Source organism: Stegostoma tigrinum, chromosome 22 (genome assembly GCF_030684315.1).
Source record: "Stegostoma tigrinum isolate sSteTig4 chromosome 22, sSteTig4.hap1, whole genome shotgun sequence".
Lineage (NCBI taxonomy): Eukaryota > Metazoa > Chordata > Chondrichthyes > Orectolobiformes > Stegostomatidae > Stegostoma > Stegostoma tigrinum.
This window is the reverse complement of record NC_081375.1, coordinates 36,953,565-36,971,751: the sequence shown is the minus strand read 5'-3', so window position 1 is coordinate 36,971,751 and position 18,187 is coordinate 36,953,565. Positions and strand designations below refer to the sequence as shown.

At 40.9% G+C, this 18,187-nt stretch overlaps 1 protein-coding gene across 3 annotated transcripts in view; it reads left to right on the top strand.

Moving 5' to 3' along the window:
* Positions 1–2,657: 2,657 nt before the first annotated feature.
* Positions 2,658–18,187, top strand: part of jpt1b (Jupiter microtubule associated homolog 1b) — a 32,651-nt gene continuing 17,121 nt past the window's right edge. The window contains exons 1-2 of one of the 3 annotated variants that reach the window (XM_048555255.2): positions 2,658–2,843; positions 15,140–15,291. In XM_048555255.2, coding sequence (XP_048411212.1) covers positions 2,788–2,843; positions 15,140–15,291 — 208 coding nt within the window. In that variant the 5' untranslated portion in view covers positions 2,658–2,787. Of the gene's footprint in view, positions 2,844–15,136; positions 15,292–18,187 lie in introns of all 3 variants that reach the window. The other 2 variants (XM_048555254.2, XM_048555257.2) reach the window with 2 other exon arrangements.

The window sequence follows — 18,187 nt, the reverse complement described above, 5'->3', positions numbered from 1 at the left end:
TTATAAGATATTTTTCTAATAATCCTATTGAGACATTATTACATATCACTGGAACTGGTGGGACTTGAACTGAGATGTTAACGGGATAACATCCTATTAATTTTTATGCGCCTTAGAATGAGAAAGTTGGTAGGTTATCCCATTAACTTTTATTCTCCTTATCTTCTTAAACAGGGGTATGTGAAAACTGTTTTAAACTTCCTGCCTGAATAGGATTGGGTGGGAAACGTTCGTAAAGGTGTGAGACTTCTGGAAAGGTATGAAAGTTCTGTTTCTACTGAAGTGGCCAGGTCAGTGACCTTTGTTTAAGCCTGACACTTTGGCGGATTGAAATCGCATCCTGTCACTTTGGCGACTTGAAATCGCATCCTGTCATTATCAGTTACTTCATGAACAATCAATGCTGTATCCTGTTGTCTTTATGTTCCAAGTAATTGTTTTATGTATCAGCCAATTCATAGAGTATAAAAAGCAGGGACCGTCCGCTGTTCGGGGAGAATCGCTTATGACACTCAGCGCTCTGTGCCAGGTTGAGTCCAGCGATCCTCCACAGCTTGTACTTGCTTAATAATAAAGGCTTGTGTCTTTGTAGCCAGGTCAGTGTCTTGCTATTGCTTCAAGTCCGTGAGGTCTCCGAAAAACGAACCTGACAGAACCCAAGCTTTTGGTACAGGGGTAGGGACACTACTTTTTCTCTACAAGAGTCCTTCATCCAATTGTTCTAATAGATATTTTCTAGATCAACCTGTTCAGAGATGTTATATACTTTTGGAGCAGTTGAAATATGAACCCAGGTCTCCTGGCTCAGAGGTAGGGATAATATCATTGTGCCACAAATCCCTTAATCTAATTGTTCTCATACCACATTCGCATAAATAGATTCCAGCAGTTTCCCTACAAATTATTTCCATCTGTTTTTATGTTCTCTATTTTTCCTTTTTTTAAAAATGAGGATGTTATGTTTGCTACAACATTTTCAATATCTTAAAATTACTTGGGGAAGTAGGGTTGTCAACAGTATCATAGACAAACTTCAGAGGGGAGTCCACTTTCCTCCTAGTAGATGGAGTCAAACCATTTGTTCTGAAATACAAGAAACTGGTTCTTCTAATCTCCTTTTCTATAAAATAGAGTTTCATAAATTCAAGAGCTGCATGGAGGATAATGCAAAGGATGTTATAACAAACACAGTCATTGAGATGTGGGATACAGCAAGAAGGGTAGGAACTTCCTAATTAAAATGTTCCAGTTTTGTGTATTTTTTGATGGAAATGCATTAATTGTGACCTTATTAAGTCTGGAAAGTATATTGTGTACCGGCCTTTTGTGTGTCAAAGTGTGTCAGTTAGTTTGGGGGCATGGGAGGTGGAAGATTTTTGTCTTTGTGTCGGTTGAAATAGTTTCTTTGAAGTTTAGTACTATTCTTGAGTTGTGGTTTTGAGTTTAATGGGCAAATGATAAAAAATTTTATAATCCTGCTTCTGAGAGTCCAAGTACATATGTCAACACATGTGCAGAAGGAATTAGTACAAGATTCCATCACTAATAATTTGAAGCTGAAAAAAGCCTCAGAAAACCATAACAGATTTCTGTAGAAGGGTCTAGGCCTGAAATGTCAGCTTTCCTGCTCCTCTGATGCTGCTTGGCCTGCTGTGTTCATCCAGCTCTGCACCATGTTATCACAGTAGCTCCCAGAAATCGAGATGTAGCCCTTCACAAAGTCTCAAGAAGAGTCCTAAAATTATAACACTTCTCTGTACTTTATGTCTCTACTAATAAAACCTAGCTTAGCACATCAGAATCTTTCTCAACCTGTTTTGTCAACATCAATGACATTTGCAGAAGTACGCTCAGGTCCCTCTGCTTCTGTACCCCTTTTAGACTCTAGATATTGTATCTGTATGTTCTCCTTATCAAAATGCATCTCTTCACATTTCTCCACATTGAACTTCAAGTGCCACCTGTCTGTCCCCAACACCAACTTCTTCATACCCTTATGAATTTCTTTGTTATCCTTACCAGCATTTTTGGCTTTTATTTCTGATTTCCAGCCTTCACTGTATTAGTTTTTGTTTTCGAATTTTTTGTAGATACAATTTCTTTTGAGTTCTCTAATTGCTATCCGTTCGCTTACATCATCTATAGACGCCTGCAGCAACGGAATTTTAAAAACCTACTAGCCATCATTGCTAGGTACTTGAACATTTCTTTTAGTTATGTCACTGATTGTCTATTTATGCTCTTATTATATTTCTAAGGAGCAACAAGATCTCTCCATTTCTTACAGCCTTATCTCACCTCCGCTAAGCGGTGGGCACAAGTGACGATGAGCTTTCCCTGTTTGATTTGTGCAATTAATAGTGCTGCCTTGCTCTCAACCGACCTTTATCCCCTCTCCCAGTTTTGCTCTTCCTACCAGTTTTGCCCCTTTTTCCCAATTTTAACTCCTCAAGACTACCTTTGCCACTCCTTTGCCTTGGCTCTTGCATTACGTCACCTCAACTCAAACAAAGCCCACTGAATATGTCACTCAGCGGGTACGTTCCACTGCTTAGGCGTGATTGACAGCTCTTTCAGCCCATGGACTGGCAGCGGTTTGTCATTGTGACCAATGGGAGGTAGCGATGTCTGAGATTATTGCCAATGGAAACCTGAAGGGGCGGGGTTTATCTGCCGGTTTATAAATAAAACGGCATCGAGCCTTGGTTTGCCGCGAGATAGTGAGGAGTTTGGAGCCGTTGCAGTAACGGACTGGGACAAGGGAAACGGCAATAATCGGCGTCTGAAATGACTACAACCACTACGTACCAAGGCCTGGACTCCACAGGCCGCAGCAGTTCCAGGTATCCCGGGGATCGTTACATGCCGCTATGCAAGCTGGAGCGTCGAGGGGCGGCGGCACCGTTTCCATCCCCGGGCGCCCTCCGCGCCCCCTCTCCCCGCCTGGCTCGACGTGAAGCGTTGAGACAAAGGACTGGGTTGGTGCCGAGGGTGGGATCTTGGCGCAGGGGAGCGCTGGGAGTAAACTGCCCCACTCCCCCTGCGGATAGGGTCGGAACCCTCGGCAGTTGTGTTACTTCCTGTCCGTCTGGGAGAGAATCTGCATCCTGAAGTATTACCATCTTCAACCCCCGTCCCTCAGCCAGGGTCTTCACCCGTGGGTGTTGCCTCCCCATTGTCCCTGGAGACAAAGTCCACACCGTGTGGTATTGCCTTTCTCCCTCACTCGCTTGGGTAGAATCACGACCCGGGCAAGTAGTTCATTACCACCAATAACCCTTCGCTTTATCAGCAAGGTTTCCACCCTGAGATGCTATCTGCCTGCGCGTTTCCACCGCCACCCTTTTTTTTTCTTCCCTGTGGCAGGATCTGAAGCTTTGGGTGTTGCCCCTCCTGGCATCAGTGACACCTGCCATGCATGGGCTTTCTTGCTCCTTGGTTCGCTGAAGCAGACGCAGTGCGTGCGAGTTTCTATGTCAACTCGTACTAGACCGTGGACTTAATCAATGAGTCTATTAACGCTACTACAGGATGCCAGCGCATCTTAAAACCATGCTGCAGTAATGATTTTAATTGGCCAAAATGAGCCCTTTGTTTTATTTTTTTGAGCAATATTCTGTTTTCAAAGGGGTTGGGCAAGTGTAAAGGGATAATTGGATGGTTGTGATGATCTCTACATCTTGAATGCAAATTGCCATCCTGTTTTTTTAAACCTTGGAGTACCTCCAGAGTCTTGTACTGGTCTTGGTCGTTTGGATTGTAAATTGGTGAATCAGAGTTTCTGGGGGGTTTGAATGACTGAGTCAGCAATATTGTATGTTGTAGCAATGGGTAATGTCGGTCCTTGCAAAGCAAGCCTGTTCAGAAACATGGGTGGGTCTTTTATTCACCTCTTTATCAAAGCAAACTGGTGGTCTTCAGCTATCTTTCTGTAATTCAACACTTGTCTGTCTGGGCATTGTTGATTGGGGCAGAAATGTGATTTTTCTGCACCCTGTCCCACCCCAACCTCCCCTCTTTAATAAGAGGGGAAGGTAATAATAACAGTTAAGGCTAACTTCTGATTGTAAAATCAGACTGAAAATCGTACCACAATCTTTTGCTGACATGTACAGATTATTTGCGTGTGCAAAGAGACTGCCTGTGTTTGGGTGTAAACCCTTTGTTTGGCTTGATGCTGCCTGAGTCAAACAGAAGCACTAGGGAGTGCAATGTATCTTTTTATTTGCAATCAGATTTGCTTGTTTAAACATTGTGTATTCTGCTTTACACATGCACATATTGCAGATATGTCATTAGAGCTAGGTTGAAAGCTCAGCCTCTGCTGGCATTCTAGAGCTTAAAATGCTGGTGATGTGAAGTAAAGGGAGTGGTTGTACATTTGTTGTCTCTGTCATGGCTACCATTCATTAACTATGCTTCTGTTTTAAAATGTCTTGTACGAATCACTTAATCTAAAAATGAGGGGTTTTGTGTGACTTGGAACACAGAATTAAATAATTTTCTGAGGTGACCATTAATTTTTTTTAATTCAAAGTCCTTATGCTGTAAGGCTGGGTTAATCCAGTGGTCCCTCTGATATTTAAGCATAAACAAATTAAAAATGTAAATGAGCTTCCCAGTGGTTAAGTTGCAAAGGTAATGTTTCTGAAGATGGTGGAGATCAGTGCTGGCTACCCTTTAAAACTGTGGCTGTGTGGAATTAGGCAGCCTTCACCTGGGATGAGTCGTGATGTGGCAGAGAAAGAAAGAAAAGGAAGCAAATCCTGAATATTGGATCCCTCCTATCTTGGATCTTCATCCCACATGTCCAAATATCTATATAGATTGAGAACCACGTTGGCTAGTCATGTAATCAGTGGCAGAAACTCCTCACCATGAGTAGTGTCATCTGTAAATCGAGTGGCAGCTGACAATTACTTACCTGCTCAGTTTGCATTCTGTCAGGACTGTTTGGTTTCAGAACACATTACGTTTGTTCCAAGAGTGGGTGGAAGAACTGAATTTGACGTTATTGAATGTGACTGCCTTTCACATCAAGGAGACAAAGTAAATTTGAAGTCAAAGGAAATCAGTAGCCAACTGTGGATGTGCTCTTCACTTGTTTGGACTCTGGCCAAATAGTAAGGTTTCTGGTGGTACAGTGGTAGTGTCCCCACCTCTGATTCTGAAGTCCTAGGTGCAAGTTTGCCTTTTGAAGAAATATCTTAAATCGGAGTTTAAAAATATCTCTGGATGCTTTCAAGAAAGAGATGGATAGAGCTCTTAAAGATAGTGGGATAAGGCAGGAATAGGATACTGATTGTGGATGATCATAATAAATGGTGGTGCTGGCTCGAAGGGCCGAATGGCCTACCCCAGCACCTATTGTCTATATTGTCATAGCCAGATAGCTTTGGTTTAGTGGTCATTTACCTTCAAGACAATGCCTGAGGCCCAGCCATTTGGCCTTGCCATCAAAATAAGACCATAAATGGCCATGTTATGTTTTTTTTATTTTTCCCCATGTTTCCCAGCTCCTTTAAATAATGAAGCATTCTGTGGCCTTGTGCAAGCAGGACTACTTTGAAGCTTGGGCTGAGAAAAATTCAATAATAATTGCTCCAAAAGAAACCAGCCAGGCAATAAGCACCATCTTAAGAATTTCAAACCTTCCTTTTATGTTCAACTGCCAATTTTTAGTCTAATCCCTAGTATTGATATTGTGGTGGTTTCCATTTTCCAGAAATGGAACTAGAACAAGCAAATGAATGCTGTCTGCAGGAACTGGTCAGAAGCTTGGAATTGTGCTGCCACTCATCACCTGATTGTTCTAAGTACTTTTCTGTGATCTTCCATGACATAGGTCAAGTGACAGGATGGAATACTTCGCTTGTCTGGATGAGCATTAGCCGTAGCTGTGCAGAAGCTCAACACTGGTCAAGATCAAGTAGCCTCTTTATACATGCCTATCTGCCACCTAGATATTCACCACTGCTCTCTTGCTGCAGTGTAGCATCAACAAGATACATTGCAGCAACTTGGATAGCATATGCTAACCACCTGCAAGTTCTCCAAATCTTGCACCATTCTGATTGGGAACATCATTTGTTTAGCAAAGTTGAAGATCAGGGAGTAGAATCATGCCAACTTTTATTTTTTTTTTAAAAAAACCTAACACAAAATAGCAAGACATTGTAAATGGGTGCTTTTTAGGCTAAAGGGTGATCTTTCCAGCAAGGACACAAAGGCACAGAGCTTATTCACTGTAGTTGACAATGTCTATGGTATCTTGGGCTTTGCAAATAGAAATGCTGAGTTCAAAACCTGAACCTTCATAAAATTTTCATTTTGTCCCAACTAAAGCAAGGCATTCAGTCGTGAGTGCCACATTTTTAGGAGGATGCAGAGCTTTAACAAAGCCTTCCACAGAAGAGTTGTGGGAGTTATTTTCCAGTGAACTGTAGTGGTTTAAATAAGTCACTTGCTACCACCTCGAGGTTCACTTGCTGACAGTTTCTGTTCCATTGGGAACTACTGATAATGAACGTTTTGTCCGTAAGTGCCACAGGACTTGAACAGTGCTCATACAACATGAATGAATAGAGTCAGAATTATTTTCTTATAAAAGAAGTTCGGAGATTATTTGATTTCCTGTGTAGAGCAATCCAGTCAATTCCATTTACTGACTTGGTCCGTGAAGGTCTGTTCTTCCACTAAAGTGCCAAACAAAATTGGTTTGGCAATCAATGAACCTTTCTAGCACCATCACAAGCAATAAGTTCCAGTCTTACCACTTGCTCTGCTATTTTAAGACAAGTGTTTTGTCACATTCCCCATATTGCTTGCCTGAAACTTTAAATTTGTATTCCTCAACCCTTGTGCCACCAGGTAATGGGAACTGCTTTCCTTTTCTATCTTTTTTCTTTAAAATCTCTTGTGTTCCTCTCTATCCAATCTCAGTCTCTTTTGCTCCAAGGAGAAGTTGTATTGCTTTTGCAAGTTGATCATGGTGCCAAAATCATGCATCTCTGGTTCCATTCTGGTAAATCTCTGCATCCTCCTCAAATGTGGTGTTCATGACAAAATGAAAACTTTATGAAGGTTCAGGTTTTGTACTCGATATTTCTATTTGTGAAGCCCAAGATACCATTGACATTGTCAACTACATTCTCAATAAGCTCTCTGTCCTGGTGTCTTTGCTGGAAAGATCTCCCTTTGGTCTGGAAAGCACCCATTTACAATGTCTTGCTATTTTCTATTTTAGGCTTTTTTAATTCAAGTTGGCATGATTCTACTCCATGATCTTCAATTTTGCTAAACAGTTGTTCATTTTGGCAGCAACAATTGTCCCTTGATTTGAGGATGTTATCTATTTAGGGTCATTAATTTCTGCCTCAAACCTTCATGATACTGAACAATTTAATTGTCAACCCACAGATTGGCATGTGGGGTAGAAAGTTCCTTGTGAGAGTGTGATTTAGATTCTTTGCTGCTTTGCATCATCAAGATGTGCTTGTGAGATAACAGCTTGTTAGAGCAGGCTCCTCACAGCTATTAATGTCATTGCTTCAGCACCTTAGGAAGAGACTTGTCTTTTGAAAGTTGAGGAAAAAAGACTTGGCAAAGGCTGTGCTTATTTGGCAATCTAGATACTATATAGCTCATTGAAGTCAATTTTGTGGAAGTTTTGACTGGTCATTTAAGTAGAGCTGGCTTCAATAAGTATATCAATGTCTGTTGGTACTCGTACTGAATCTGGGGAAATGCAATCCAAATGTAGCTCATTGAATTTCTCTAGCTTTTTTTAATATATCTTTGGTACAGGGTCAAAGTCCCACACTGTTTTGGGATTTTGTTGATTTATGAAGACTTGTGGTCAAACTATCTGTTCTGTAGTTTGTAGGAGGCTGGTGTGCTGTTGAACCTGCTCATCAATGGTGGCTGCCTTGAAGGTGGTTGCCAAGGCATGGGAGGTCTTCGACATATTCCAGGCTGTTACTACTTCGTATTGAAATGAGCATATTTGACTGACCAGGTTTTGGTCAGGAAGTATTTTGCCTTGGCACTATGTGGGCTATTGGAATTTCTTATCGAATTGAAAAAATAGTGGCTTGGAAATCTTGTGCAAAGTGGGCAATGACACTGCAACCAAAATTTAAACTGTAGATTGTGTATATCTATGATAGTCAATTTAGCTTTGACATGGAGGTGACTGATATTAGATTTCTCATGTGGACTGTATTTAACACTGACATCAAATAGTCTCTGTCAGGTGGATTATAAGTAGTGTGGGAGGCTGCCACTGTCCTGCTTGACCCTGGTCTGGATTTTGAAGGTATATTTCAGATCTCCCACTTGCATTTGGCAGCCACTTGATCATGAATGTGAAAACTAAAAGATAGACATGTTTAAATATGGTTTGGATTAAAAAGGTTCACCATGCAGTTTCTTGGAAATGAAGTCCATTTAATATGTGCTGTAAGCTACCTAGTGTTATGAAAATAGTGATGTTGGGAAAACAGCTGAGCAAAACTTTTACAGAGATGAGAAACGCAGAACTGGGAGCTGGAGTAAGCCATTTGTGTCTGAGTCTGCTCTGCCATTCAGTAGGATTATAGCTGGTCCCTTCTCTCACTGCCATATTCTTGCTTTTCCCCTTAGTTCTGTATTACTTACATAATCTATAAATTTGATCCATCCATTCCTTGAATGTATCCAATGACTTGGCTTTCACAACCTTCAATGGTAGAGAATTTCACAAATTCACTACCCTTTGAATAAAGAAATCTTAACTTGTCTCAGTTCTAAAATAGTCTACTGCATCCTGAGATTCAGTCCCCTGAATCTAGATTTTGCCCCAACCAAGGAAAATGTGCTCTCTGCATCTAGTCCACCAAGTCCAATTAGAAATCTATCCATTTCAATCAGATCTCTCCTCATTCTTTTAACTGCAAGTGAATACAGCCCCACTCAAACCAATTTCTCCTCAGTGAAGTCCTACTATCCTGGCATCAGCCAGTGAACTTTGTGGGAAATCTGCAGTCACTATCAGGTAGTTGGAGCAGTGATCATTGTCAGCTTTTGAGGCTCAGTTGAGATCTCAGTGCTGCTCATCTGTGCATCCTGAGTTTCAAACCAAAAATAAAGAAGCTCTTGGCTTCTCTCCCTGTGACTCTTCAATGCAAATTTTTGAATCAGTTGAAAATCCACAGTCATCTGTCTTGTCAGAGTTTCTCATCATGACCTGGCCAGAAAATCTACTTCTAGTAAATGTCCTTTATCTGAAAATTAAAATTATATCTGACTACCTGTGATTGGGTTCAGATAAAGGATACACGGACTGCATTGTGAATAGCTGGGGCCCAAGTGTTGCCCCTTGTGGTATCCCATTAGTCACTGCCTGACACCATCAAAAGAGCCATTTATACCCAGTCTGTTTCCTTTCCATCAGTTGATCCTTGATTCAGGCAAGTATATTCGCCCCTATCTCATGAGCTTTAGCTTTGCCCAAAGCTTAGCAAATGCTTTCCGACAATCCAAATCTATTCTACGAATTGGATCCTCAAAAAAAAGTGGCAGAAAGTTTATTAAGCGTAATTTTCTTTTCATAAACCAAGCTGGCTTTGTCCAATCCCATGAAAGCTTTCCAAATGTTCTGTTGTCACATCTTTTATAATGAACAACAGCAATATGGGAGGCAGCAGCCAAGTGGTATTATTGCTAGACTCTTAATCCAGAGACCAAGGTAATGTTATGGGGACCTAGGTTTGAATCCAGCCACGGCAGATGATCAAACTTAAATTCAATAGAAATCTGGAACTGAGTTTGGTGATGACCATGAATCAATGTTGGGGGGGGGCGGGGGGAACCCATTTGCAGCATTTAGGGAAGGATCTGCCATCCTTGTCTCTTCTAGCCTTGACATGACTTGAGACCCTCAGCAAAGTGGTTGACTCTTGACTGCCCTCTGAGCAATAAATGCTGGCCTAGCCGGTTACACCCTTGTCCTGTGAATACATTTTTTAAAAAAAAATTTCTCCAATACTGATGTTAGGCTAACTGGTCTGTAATAGTGTTTCACTTTCTGTCCATCTTTTTAAACAGTGCAGTTACATTTGCCAGCCTCCAATCTGTATTCTGTCCCAGAATACAAAGAATTTTGAAAGATGATCACTAATGCATCAATATTTCCAGAGCCACTTCCTTTACTCTGGGATGTAGGTGTGGTCCTGGTGACTTGTCAGCCTTTAACCTCACTGCTTTTCCCCAGCACCCTTTTTTCTTAATTCTGCCTTCTAACCAGACCCAGTTTTGCTAACTATTTTTACTTCTATGCTTTTTTTAATGACGATCGAACCAAAATACGTATTAAATTCTACTTACGTTTCTTTGTTTCCCATTATTTCCCCAGTTTCCGATGGTAAGGGGCTTAGATTTTCTTCATCTTGTTTTCATATATTTATAGAAGCTTTTATAGTCGGAGTTTTTTCCCCCTCCCAGAATATCACTCCTGTACTCTCTTGGTTAAACTTTGACCTCTTGCTGAATTCTAAATGCTTCCATTCTGAGGCTTTCTGCCTGTGTTTTGGAAACTTAGTCTCCTCTTTGGATTAGCACTATACACAATTTCTTTTGTTAGCTCCAACTTGAGCCATCTTGCCTCTTTTTTATCCCCCCTTTTTTTGCACCAGTCAGGAATGAATTTTGTTGTAATTCATGCGCATGTTCTTTAAATATGAACCATTGCTTATCCACACTCTCCCATTTGGGAGATATCCTGACTCCTTGGCAATTTGTACCTCAAGCCCTCGTAACTTCCCTTTTGTTTAGATTCACAGCCCAAGTTTCGGGATCAACTATTTTAGAATTCTTCGTTAAGAGGGTGACTCATTATATTTGATGGACCCCACAGGACAAGATTCTGCACTCATTCTTTCTCTTTGCACAATACCCAGTCTAGAATAGCTTGGTTGGTTCCTCAGTATATTCATCTAAACAACCGTCACTTACACTCCTAGAAATACTATTTCATAACACTGTTTCTAAGTTTGATTTGTCCAATCTAGACAAATTTAAGTCTCCTACATTTATAGTTGTATCCTTATTACAAGCACCTCTGGTTTCTCATTTGTTGCCTTCCCTTGCATCTCCCCTCCGGTATGGGGTTATATATAGGGTCCAAATCATGTTTCATGCTTCTTGAAGTTTCTTATCTACACCCAACAAATACCACACTGATTTCCTGAGCTAGGATCCTTCCTCATTATTGCATTGATTTCTGCCTCTGCTAACAATGCTATCCCACCTCCCTTTCCTTTTCTGTCCTTCCTAATAATGAATACTGTTGGCTGTTCATTTCCACTTTGGCTTCTTAATGTTTCTTAAACCCTCCCCAACAGCACCATCAAACTAATCTTGCTAGGATGTTGCACTGTGGTGACTCCAGATTATAACTTTTTGGGGTCCTACTTTTTTAAAGAAAACTTACCTAACTTCCTATATTTGCCTTGTTAGACCTCAAACCTTTTTGTTAACTTTCATCATTTGGTACCAATCTGTACACACCCACAAACTATTTCCCATCTGTCCCAACTTGTGCTGTGTTCCCTCGCAAGACCTGCTGTTTCTTTCCTGAGGAAAATGGTGCAGGGTGCTCCTCCAGTTTGCATACTCTGGTCCCACAGCTGCATGGATCCCTAAGTGGGGTCTCTGACTCCTCTGGTAATCTTCCAGAAGTTCATTACTTCAGCCAGTGAACATGTTGCTTTTGTGATTATCCTTCTTTCTCAACAAGAAAAGACTGCAGGACAACCTTCCCAGAATTCTTCACAATAGTGACTGTACAGCACTCTTCCCAGAAAGCAGACATGTGGCTTGTTACCTTCATTACTGGAAAATTCTTTTTTTTTTGGGGAGGGGGGGGAAATCTATGGTCTCTCTGATCTCCATATGAGTTTCTCACTAGTTTCCAGATATGAGTATTTCTGATTACCTGTATAAGCCCTGAAGAGCTGGATTGTGGCTACTGTCTAAAGGCTCTGATCCATCTTGATCTCCATTCAAACTGAAGATCTGTGATCAGTCTCCACTGCCACCAGATTTCATTGATGGGAAACCTCCCAATCTGAGAAGTCACCCTTTGTTTTCAGACCCTTAGCCCGAGATGTTTATTTCTTTGGCCTTTTCTCCCCCAAGAAAAATCATCTTGATACAGGTGTTTAAAAATTGTATTCGCATGTCTGTGTTTTGATAGAGGGAATAAAGTTTTATTTCTAATATTATAGTTTAAATGTTAACTAGTGTTTGCCACATAGTTTACAAATGTAATTGCTTGTACTTAAATAATCTGATTCAGTCAGCAAAATAATGATGTGACTAGCGGACTAGCAGAGCTTGATTATCCATAAATATTTCCTGCTTCAGTCGTAATAAGGTCATTGCGCAAACAGTTTCTGGTGTTATCAAAGACCATGTCACAAGGTCTAAAGTCAGTCTCTGTGGCACAGTTTCCTCATCTACAGTTAGTAGATGATTCAGAGTATCAAGTAAGGATTTTCCCTGCTATGAAAAAAGAAATACCTTGCCAGCTTAATAGTATGATTGAGCTCTGATCTTGAAGACAGTAACGATTGTCACATTTCTGAAGTTGAGCTGGATTTGTTGTGGGTGGACCAACCATTTTAGAACAAAGAACGGTACAGCACAGCAACAGGCTCGTCGAGCCTCCAAACCTGTGCCAACATATTTTGCCTTTCAACCGTACTCACTTAAAGGATCTGTATCGTTCTATTCCCTTCCTATTCCTGTATTCATCCAGGTGCTTCTTGAATTTTCTCCCAAATCTGCAGGATGAGTGCATGGAATTTTGATGTGAACAGAAGTCTACTAGCTTTTTGGGTTTTTTTAGAAAACCACTTTGTTTGTCCGGGTGCATTTACCATCAGACTGCTGCAGCCCCTTGAGAATTCACACTCTTTACAGAAGAACCACAACATAGACATGGAATTTAATGTCAATTTTGCCACATTTTGTCCATGTCTTAAGATAAATCATTGTCCTCCTTCACTTTTTCAATTTTTATATTGTTTGTACATTGTAGCAGGAACATGCAAGTCTGTCATTCATGGAAATCCAAGAAAAGCAGTGATCCTAGTATTCACTCTTAAGCCTTAATGAACTACTTCAGTGCATCTTGCAGACGATTCACTCTATTGAGCATTTATGGTGGAAGGAGTGAAATTTTGAGGATGTGCTAAACAAGTGGACTGCTCAATAGTATGAAGCTTTTTGAGCATGGCTGCTGCTGCACTCGTTCAAGCAAGTGGGGAATATTTCATCAGACACCTGACGTCTGCCTTGTAGATGGTAGACTTTAGGGAATCAGGAGTTGAGTAACTTCCTGTAAGGCTCCCCACTTCTGAATTGCTTTTTCAGACAGTTTTGTTTGGCTAGTCCAGTAATGGTAACCCTCAGGATGTTGATAGTGGAAGATTCCATGGAGTGCAAATGTTGATGTCACTTACCATCACCTTTCCTGATGATTTGAGTAGACTGAAGGCAGTAATTGTTGGATTGGGTTTGTCCTGCATTTTATGCTGAGGGCATGCTTGTGCTGTTTTTCACATTTTAAAGTAGATGTCAGTGTCATAGCTATCCTGGAACAGCTTGGCGAGGGGAATGGAAAGTTCTGGACCACATCTTGAGTACTGTTGTAGAAATAGTGTCATGACCCACAAACTTTGCAGTATCCAGTGCCTTCAACTGTTTATGTGGAGTGAATCTAGTTAGCTGAAGCCCACCACCTGTGGTGCTGAGAATCAGTGTGGAAGGCCAAGATACATCATCCACTTGGCACTTCCAGTGCATATTGCTTCAGCCTTGTCTTTTCCAATTCCATCTGTTAATGATTTAGCTATCCATGTCTCAACTGTTCTCCCTTTTGCCATGGCCTTGGGAGTCTCTTTGCTTGATGAAGGCACAAAGTAATGATTCGGCCTCAGTGTTATCTGCCTCAATGTATAGGGCTCCTTTCTGATCCCAAATTGACTAAACCTTGCATTCTTACTACCACTTCACTATCCGAATACCCATAGATTATTTTTGGACTCCCTTTTGCAAGAGCTTCCAGTCTTTTCCCATACTGTCTGGCCAAAGACACTATTGATCCCTATTCTGTCTTTTGTGAATTTCTCTGTTGCTAGTGCATAGTTGCAACCATAGAATGGTTGCAGCACTGAAGGCTGTGGCATCTGCATTGGATCTCTACAAGAGCACCTTGTCTAGTCCCACTCCCCTTTTTCTCCCTACTCTCAGCTCTGAAAATGTCCTCTGTAAATATAATCTAGTATTTTGTTTTGAAAATCTCAAATGTACTTTCATCAATCATTGATACTGGATTTCAGATCTTCACCTCTTGTTGTCTGTCTTCCACATCAATGTCACTGCCCTCCTTAACCTCCTATTACCTCGTCCAAAATTTCAGGTGAGGTAGCTAAACACCATATTTTGCTTTAAATCAACACTGGCTTTATTTAACTTATATGGATTTACCCCAAGACTATTAATTTTGTCTTGGTTTTTTTTTGCAGTTTTCTGTACCATTTATATCAAATTGACTGACTGGCTTGTAGTTGCTGCAGTCCAGTCCTGCTCTTTTGGTTTTGAGCCATTATTGCTGAATAACATATTCCGTTGTGCAGCAGTTCAGCAACCTTAAATACTTTTGTATTCTTGCACCTGTCTTGACTTGTAAACTTAATTCAAACCTTAATCTCTTAATCTGACTCTCTACTTATACCTTCCTATTAAATACTTCTTGTGCTTCCTTCACTCCTGATTCCTTGTGAACCTCATATTTCCAAATCCTACATCATGCTGCCTTGTCCCCTACACACTAGTTTAAATCTTTGCAACAGCACAAGCAAAGATATATTGTCCTGGTGTGATCTGTTGTGAAAAAGCTTCCTTTTTAATCCTGTCCTTTGTAACAAGGTATTGGACTAGAACATATTCTTTGTTTTTGCAAGATGCTAAATGTAATATTTTTATTTTGGATGATTGGCTGAACATTGATACTCTTTTGAGTATTCAAGAAATATTTTTGATATTGTGCAGGCTTAAAGTTTACAGAAATGCTTGTTTTTCATTTTGCAAGCAGAGTGTTGCAGCCTCCTGGTGGTGGATCCAGTATCTCATTTGGGGTGGAGGAAAATGTTAAACCAGTGCATCCTCGTTCAAACAAGACTGCATCAAATATCTTTGGACCGCCGGTAGAAAACCAGCCCATGGCTAGAAGAAGCAACCCACCAGGTGCAGTACAGTATATAATGTGAAAATAAAATATTGCAGATGCTGGAAGTCTGAAACCAAAAAAAATACAGAATGCTAGAAATAGTAAGTCAGGTAGAATCTATGGAGGAAAACTGATTTAACATTTCAGGTTAACTCCCCATCCGACTGAAAAGATAAGTGTAATAGATTTTGAATAAGTGAATAGAGTAATGATGGACCAGATCAAAAGGGAGGTTTGTAATTGGGTGTAGGATGATGTGAGGAAAAAATCTGAGTATTTAGGATATGGAATGTTTTGAATGGAAGAATGGCGACAAGTTCAACTGAGGAGTTCAAGAGGGCATTTGATGATTATTTGGATAGAAATAGTGTGTGGGTGGAGTTGGGAGCAGGAAATTGGCAAATGGTAATGATGGTTGTTTGAAGAGCTGGCAGAAGTGTAGACTAAATGTTGCCTCCTGCACCATAACAGTTCGTATTCTGTGGAAAAACTCGTGGCGAATCTGGGAAGGAATAAAGGAGCAAAAAGTTGTCTGAAATAGATCAGACACTCTGGGGGGCCCTGTCAACCAAACTCGGGTGAAATTCTAGGCCAAGCAGAAAAGAAGGCATTGGAATCCCTAGTAAAGAAGGCTGTCTCATCTGAACAAATATGACTGAAACTAGGAGAATTAAATAATCCGTAGTTGGTTGGTCAAGCTAGCTGCAAAGATTGGTAGGCTGCCAACTTGTAACAGCTGGCTGAATTTGCCAGATTATTGAATTTCTATCTTGCATGTTTACAATAGTCCTTTCTGTTTAAGAACATTATGGGTGAGTGAAAATTTATGCCTGATGCTGGAGGGCCAATATATTGAGTTATGCATGCACATATGTCTTGATCCTCCCCTTTCTGTAATCTACAAACGTTAATGACCTGTTTGGCAAACTGAGTTATGAACTTAGAAGTCAAAGCTTTAAAGCCTCGCCTTGTATTGGCTATTACTTGGTTCTTTCTGTGCACAGAAAATGTGATCAGAAGTTAGTTTGGGGTTCATACAGGACACTGGGACCTAGGGTCTTTTTTGTTTGCAATGTGTCTATAACTTGGATGGGGGGGATAAAGTACAGTAGCGAACTTTGCTAATGACACCAAGATAGGTGGGAAATTACCTTGCCAAGAAGAGTTCACAAAATCATAGGTTGTGAGTTGGCAAAACAAATTGGTATGTGGAGTAGATTGTGGTGACATAGAAACAGGAGTAGGCCATTCAGCTTTCAAGCCTGCCTTCCCATTCTGTACAATAATGGATGTTTGAATACTTCAGCGCCTTTTACAAACCCTATTCCCATAACATTTTACATTACTAGAAATCTGAAATCCTAACTTGTACTGAATGTATGCAAAGACTGAGCTTCACAAGCCCTCTGACAGACAATTCCAAAGTTACTTAACCCTCTTGAATTTTAAAGCAATCTCCTTGCCTCACACCTAAGTGGCAACTCCCTTATTTTTAAATTGTGCCCCAATTCTAGACCAGGGGAAACATTTTGTATATGTCTACTGCCTATCTCTAAGTATTTTGTTAGTTTCAATGTGATCACCATGTATTCTTCAAAACACTGGAGAATTATAGCTCAGCTAGCCCAATCTGTACACTATGGGAAGGTGATGGCTAAGTGGTGTTATCACAAGACTATTAATCCAGTGACTTGGCTAATGTCTTGGAACCTGGTTCAAATCTTGCTATGGCAGATGATGAAATTTGAATTCAGTAAAAATCTGGAATTAAGAATCTAGTGGTGATCCTGAATCCATTAACGATTGTTTGAAAACATCTGGTTCGCTAATGTCGTTGAAGGAAGGAAGCTGCCATCCTTACCTGGTCTGACCTAGGTGCGTCCAGACCCACAAGAATGGGGTTGTCCCTTAACTGCCCTCTGGGAAACTAGGGATGGGCAATAAATGTTGTCCTAGCTAGTGATGCTCACATCCCATGATTCAATTTTTAAACAAAGTGGCTCTTCCTAGGTCAGTCCTGCCATCCCAGGAACAAGTCTGGTGAACCTTCCTTACACCTTCTGTGACAATAGTATCTTTCCAGAAACGGAGACCAAGATTGCACACATCAGCAAACTCCTGTACAATTGAAGCAAGACTTCTCAACTTTGTACTCAAACTGACTGCAGGTTCCCCTCCAATCTTGACACTATTCCACCTTAGAACTGTATCACCATTCGTTCAGTTGCCGTCAAAATCCTAGAATTCCTTCCCTAAGAGCCCAATTAGTCCAATTGTACCACAAGGATTTCAGTGGTTCAAGAAATCATCCAGTAACTCCATTCTCGAAGGCAATTAGTGATCAGCAATAAATACTAGCCTAGCCAGTGCCACCCCCATTAGGACAGTACGGTGGCTCAGTGGTTAGCACTGCAGCCTCACAGCGCCAGGGACCCAAGTTTGATTCCAGTCTCGGGTGACTCCCCATGTCTGTGTGGGTTTCCTCCCACAGTCCAAAGATGTGCAGGCTAGGTGGATTGGCCATCTTAAATTGCCCATAGCATTCAGGGGTGTGTGGGTTATAGGGGGATTGGTCTGGGTGGGATACTTCAAGGGGCGGTGTGGACTTGCTGGGCTGAAGGGCTGTTTTCCTCCTTGTAGGGAATCTACTCTAATCTAATGAATTTTAACAAAAAATGAGTCAAATATTATTTGTTTCACATAACCACATGGACTCTAACTGATCCCATTATTTTCTAAATGGTTTTGCGATTACCACCTCATTATTTCTAGTAATTTGTCTATGTCAGATGTTTGGCTGACAGGCCTATAGCTTCTTGCTGTATTAGAACCAAAGTGTTGGATAAAAACAACAGGTCTGGCAGCATCTATGGAGGGAGAAACTGCATTAACATTTGAGTTCAAAAACACACT